Source organism: Ricinus communis, chromosome 10, assembly GCF_019578655.1.
Source record: "Ricinus communis isolate WT05 ecotype wild-type chromosome 10, ASM1957865v1, whole genome shotgun sequence".
Lineage (NCBI taxonomy): Eukaryota > Viridiplantae > Streptophyta > Magnoliopsida > Malpighiales > Euphorbiaceae > Ricinus > Ricinus communis.
Window position 1 is genome coordinate 16,798,051 of NC_063265.1, and position 6,757 is coordinate 16,804,807.

The 6,757-nt window shown below is 25.0% G+C and overlaps 1 protein-coding gene across 1 annotated transcript; it reads right to left on the reverse strand.

The window, feature by feature from the left end:
• Positions 1 to 2,381: 2,381 nt before the first annotated feature.
• On the reverse strand, positions 2,382 to 3,738 carry LOC8271129 (tropinone reductase-like 1). The gene is made up of 2 exons (XM_015725976.3): positions 3,538 to 3,738; positions 2,382 to 3,348 (listed from the first exon to the last, which is right to left on the reverse strand). Exons 1-2 carry the CDS (start codon positions 3,570 to 3,572, stop codon positions 2,547 to 2,549), a joined length of 837 nt encoding a protein of 278 aa, XP_015581462.3. The 5' UTR covers positions 3,573 to 3,738; the 3' UTR covers positions 2,382 to 2,546.
• Between the last annotated feature and the right edge of the window lie 3,019 nt (positions 3,739 to 6,757).

Sequence of the window (6,757 nt, forward strand, 5' to 3'; positions counted from 1 at the left end):
TCTCCATTAATTTCTTTCGATAAATTATTTCATGGGCTCAAATATAGATAACATTGTGAACCTGGGTCATATTACACGTCAGTAGTTTTTTTTTTTTTTTTTTCAGAGCTTTGTTTGGTTGTTTCTTAATTATATTCGATTTGTTTTCTTTTCTTTTCTTATATAGCCTTTTGGATAATAAAATAGTAACGTCACAATTTAATTAATTATAAAATATAAAATATGACTTTTATATTTAATATTTGGTAAATTAATAATTTTGTTAATGTATTTAAGTTTAAAAATTATTTTATTTACTATTAAATATTAGTTATTGTCTTATTTAAATTTTTTTAATAATTACTCTCTCCATTCCATACTAATGGACGCTTTTTAGTATTTTATTTGGATTTAAAAAATATTTAATAGGCTTAATTATAGAGTATAAATAGCTAATTGAGACTAAATGACTCTTTTATAAATATTAATATATGTATTATATTAAATAAACCTCAAATGCGCAATTGATGAACTTATAGTTTGTAGATAATGAATCTATTATTTTTAATATATAAATACTGATTTGTTTTATGTACAGACGCTATATTCATTCTTTATAAAATGTATATTCATTTACTATTAGTGTCAGGTTCATTAAACATAAACTATAGATTCATCACTTATAAAGTATAAATTCATTTGTTATCGATTTCGGAATTTTAAGTTCATTACTTATAATATATATATATATATATATATATATATATATATATATATATATATATATATGTTATTATTGTAAGTTTTATTAAATATAAAATGTGTATTTATTGATTTTTAGTTATAAACTTGTTCTTAACATATGAATATGTTATTAATGTCAGGTCTAACTGAACATAAATCTTAAGTTTATTGCTTATAAACTGTATATTCATCTACTATTAGTGTTAGGTTCATTAAACATAAACTTTAAAATTCATTATTTATAAATTGTATATTCATATGTTACTAGTGTTAGGCCTACTGAACTTAAATCTTAGGTTCATTGCTCATAAATTGTATATTCTTCTATTGGTATAAGATTTTTTATTAAATATAAAAATATATATTTATTAATTTTTACTGGTGAACTTATTCTTAACATGTAAATCGATTTTTTAATTTTTAATTTTTTAATCTATAATCTATGAACCTCATGTATATATACGTATGAGGAATTTACAATTTACAGCATATAAACCTACAAGTTATTTTATAAATTTAAATAATAATATTGTTGTTTGGAGAAAAATATGTTAAAATTATTTTTATTATATTAGAAATATAAAATTATTTCTTTTCTTATGTTTACTATTAATTATATTAATTAAAACTTCTATATTTTAATACATAATATTTTTAAAAATGGTTTATTTATTCTTAAAAATGAATTTAGTATTGTAGTAAAAAAAATATAAAATACAATAAATTATAAAAATTGAAATAAAATATTATTATAATTAATAATAATATAATAAAAATTAATGAATGAGACATGATAAAAAAATATTTTATAGTATATTGATTCATCTATCTTGTAATGGATTTAAACTTGTGGTATTATTTTATTTTTTATCCATTAATCATTTAATGACATAAGATGTCAATTAATGTCCAACCAAACAAGCCTTAGTTTCATTATTTATCAAAACACACACTTAATTATATAACTTAATAATACACGTGTGTTTTGGTTTCGGCACACGATTCTTCATGTGTCCGAGTTCATGATATAACAAAGTCCTTTTCGGTTTATTTATTTCTTTATCATTTTTTCTTTACCTTGTTAAGAAGTTAAACAATTAATTTAAACAAAGATGTTTTTATAAAAGAAATTTAATTAGTGACTGTTAAGAGGTTTCGTGCGAACGTGGAGATAGAGCCGGTTACTACCTGATAGTAACTTTTGTCTAATGGGTTGGTGTTGTTTGGAGGTTCCTGTGTGCTCTATCTCCAGGCAGTTATGGTGAAGGTTGCTGTTATTGTGTGGATGCTGAAACTCTGCTATTATTGTTGTTACTGCCATCCTACACTTATTCCTGAGCAGTAGATCTTTTTATGTTATGCATGGAGATATTGCTATATTTCTCTGCCTTGGAACTTCCATCTTCTGGTTCTGCAAATTCAGTAGAAATACTCCTGATTCTAGTTGTCAGGTTCCCTGTTTGTTTGTCTAAATTGCTATTGTGGTTGTGGTGGTAGGTTTTCAGTGACCTGCTGTCCTGCCTGCAACTGTCGTTCTGCTTTGCTCTGCCAGTTAGAGTGCTTACCAGAACCAATTGTGAATCTGCTACTATGGATGGACGCCATTCTGATGCAATCAACTGAAGTATAAGTTAAAGTAGTATTAAAATCTTGGCAGATTCTCTAAATTTGAAATTTTTTTATAAAGCAAAAACCACATATAATGGTGTAACATTAGATTAAAATACTATCATAAACATACAAGCAAAAAAGAATCATACACAAACTCGTAATTATTTCAGCACAAAGTAATATTTGATCACTAAAATTTATGGAATGACTACTTATTCTACTTTCTCATATTGTTGATGGATAGAAGCCTTCATAATGGTAGGATTCACAACACTAAATCCTCCATCCACCACAAGATTTAACCCACTAACATAATATGCTTCATCACTAGCCAAATAAAGCGCAGCCTTAGCAATACCATCTGCCCTAAGTGTTTGCCCCCTTAAATTGCCGGCCTTGCTTAATATCCCTTCTGCCATTTGTAGCAAAGCAGGATCAGTAACAGGGGTCATCCCACTAATCAATCCGTAAGGCGAAACGCAGTTGACTCTGATACCATATTCGCCAAGCTCAGATGCCAAGTTCTTGGCCAGACCCCAAATTCCATACTTTGATGCTGCATAAGAATGAGTGGAAAGTCCTGCAATGGATGTACAAGCACTAGCAGTGAATAGTATGCAACCTTTTCGCTGCGGTATCATGACTCTAGCTGCATGTTTAGCTCCTAAAAATGCACCACCTAAGTTAACCTTGAGCATCAAATCTAGTTCTGATTTCTTAGTGTCTAAAATACTTCCTAAACTGCGGTCCATGACACCTGCATTGTTATACATGATATCAAGTTTTCCATGTTTCGCCATGGTTGTATCGACAAGGTTGATCATATCATCTTCATTTGATACATCACAATGGATGTAGGTAACATTTTCTCCAAGCCTATTAGCTATTTCTTGGCCTAGGCTGTCTTTGATATCTGCCAGGACAATCTTTGCTCCGTTTTCATGGAATAAGTGCACTGTTGCTGCTCCAATTCCACTAGCACCACCAGTGATAATTGCTACTTTGCCTTCTAACCTGAAATTTATTAGAAATTTGAGAAATCTAAAAACATCCAAGCACAAATCTATATGGAATTGAGAAAGGCATATCCAAGTATTGCGAGTAAAAATTACCCAGAATTTCGGCAAAATAAAACGTGATTATTGGTTTCACAAATTCATTTTTGTAAAATGTACGATCTGCTGAAAATAATTAGTTAATTACCTTTTATGAGAAACTACTCCAGAAGCCTCACCCATTTCTTTCTGGAAAACTTGGGAACAATTAATGAAGTATCAGGCTTGACTTACTGAATTGTGCTTTCCTTTCAATGCTAATTGGCATTTAAATAGGACAAAAATTGTAGCACTTGTTAAGAAATTATTATTGATATTACAATTCATTTCTTAACCTTTGCTCAAGAAAAAGAAAGAGCTCTTTACTTGGACTTGAGCATATAATTTAAAATGAATTGTAGTTGAACGCCGGCCGACAAATGTAATTAGCATTGTAGAAATAAATAAATTAAGAATTTAGTCATTGATAATGATTTCTTCTATTTTAACTAAATATTTTAATTTAAATTTAAAAAAATTCTTGCATAAGTTTAGTGTATGTTTCCATCTATACACCAAACCGAGTAATGATTTATACATATTTATTAGTTTTAAATAATAAAATATGTGTAAATTATCCAATCAGATCATACTGAAAGGGTCTCAAGAAAATAAGGAGTTTTCAAAAAATTGAGGGTCTTAATTTTTTAATATATATATATATATATATATATATATATGGTTAAATACTATTTATCCTCTCCGGTTTAGTCTAATATATTAGTCAGTCTCTGTATTTTTTTATAACATTAAAACTCCATTCAGTTTAATAAAACTAACTATTATTCCATTCCATGTTAGTTTAAGGATTAAACTGGTAATTTAAAAATATAATTTGATTATTATTAAGTATTAAACATGTCCAAAATTAATTTTATTATTAAATTAGAGTAAAATTTTATTTTTAACATAAGTTAGTTTAAGTGTCTAGTTAAAATAATAAATTTAATATTCTTTTTCTTGCTTTAATTTTTTATTTTTAATACAATTTAATTCAAACAAATTTAAAAATTTTAAAACTACTTATATCTACAATAATATTATTAATTTACTATATAATTTAATTTTAGTTATTAATATAAAATAAATATTTTTAATTAAAATATCATTCTATTGTCATTTTTGTTATATATATTATAATAAAATTATATAAAAGTAAAAACTAAATTAAATAATCATATTTCAATCTAGTGAAATAATTCTAGACACCAAGTTGACAAATTTACTATAAATGAAAAGGATCATGATAATGTTGTATGTTAAAATAATTTTTTTTTTATTAATCATTGAAATGAGATTAATACTAATAATTTTTTTATTTTTAATTGTCTAATAAAAATAATAATTTTAACTATTTATTTTATTTAAATATTTAAAATTAAACTACATTGTAATTTGATAATATTAAATAAAAAGTAAGTATTTTCTTTAGAAAAAAATTATACCAAAAAATAAAAGATATAAAAAAATAAAATAATATTAAATTTATTATTTTAATCAGACACTAAAATTAACTTGTGTTAAAAATAATATTTTATTTTAATTTGATGATAAAATTAACTTTGAACAAGTTTGATATTTGATAATAAATTTAAAGATCAAATTGTAATATTAAATTATTAGTTTAGTCCTCAGATTAATACGAAAATGGTAGTTGTTAGTTTTATTAAAACTGAAGGGGGTTTTAATGTAATAAAGAAAATATAGAGACTGAATTATATATTAAACCGAATCTCAGGAGATAAATAGTATTTAATATATATATATATATATTTATTATAAACATTAATTTTATAAAATTCTAAATAATATTAATTTATGAAGTAATAATTAGTGTTAATAGTATAGTTAGTAACTTATTGAAGTATTTTAAACAAAAAAAAAACCTTAGCTATATTATGTATATAAGTTAAAATTGTTTAGTGATAATAATTTTAAAACAAAAACAAGTTCTTTAAATTTAGAAAATTTTCTATAACATTCTATATTTTCCGACATCAATGATTTATATTTGTTTTTAAAATTAAATTTTATAAAAAAATTATAAAAAAATAAAAACTTTATAAAAAAGATCATTTCTTTTAAATGCATATATAGTTTGTAAAATACCATAATTGTCATGAGAGCTTCAATTAAAAAAATTAATATTATTTGTACTCAACCATGTCACAACTCAAATCTAAACAAGCAAAAAATAATAATTTTTTTAATATATTTATATTATATAACTAAATATTGTCTAAGGCCACAAAAAATGTCAAGTCAGCCCTCTTCCATTGAATATCAAAGTATATATATATATATTGTTCTTCTATTAGTTATGGTGTATACACCAAATCTAAGTGAGAATTACCCAATAAATCTTAATTTTGCACTAAACCTAGATTAGTAAATTAACTCTGGATACTAAACGAAAGAAAAAGAAAATCTTATGTATGGAATAAACAAATCAAAACATCAAAATCTAAATGTCTTCAAAATCCAAAGCTTCCTGATTCCAACATAAACCAAATCTGCATACCCTTAATGGGTCAAGTTGTGTGTACACAAGTTAGATTAACCCTGTTGCGTGCAAGAAAAAAAATTCACAAAAGACATGCTTAAAAACTTGAACTTTGACAATCTAACGTATTTACAGAGGTCCAAGATTATTTGTATCGTCAAAAATTCGGACTAACCCCATAATCAACCCTTCTCATACTATAATTTACTAGCAACTTTAATCAGTTTTTCAATAACCACTATTCAATTTATGTGTATTAGATTTTCTTCTCCTTGCAGAATTTCTAAGGAGAAAAGATGTTCTTTTAATATATTATTTGGAACTTTTTTATTTTATTTTTGTACTTGGCGTGCAATAGAGAATATAATTCTTATGTGTGAAATGATGATTTCTTTTGTTAATTCATTTTTAATTGGGAGATCACTCCATGGATCACAAGCTATAGGCTACATACGGTATAGTGATTAACTGTGATAAATTTTATTAAATATTGTACATACTGAAAGGATGTGAAGAAATAAATCAGACTAGGTCTAATTATCTTTGTTGTTTCTATCATTAACTTTATTATTTTGTCTAATTATTGGAGCACTATTCAGATTTCATGTATATGTAACATTTATTTCTCCTGAAAATCATATTTGAATTTAATAAGAATTATTTTCATGATCAATTACAATTGTTTGAGGAGGAAAAGACTCCTGATTACTTGGTTACTGTCTAGTGATTTAAAAATGAAAAGTTATGAAAATACTGCACTAACTAACGAGAAGAAAGATCTATAAGAAAATCAGATATCTAGAAGATGAATGGAATACCATATATG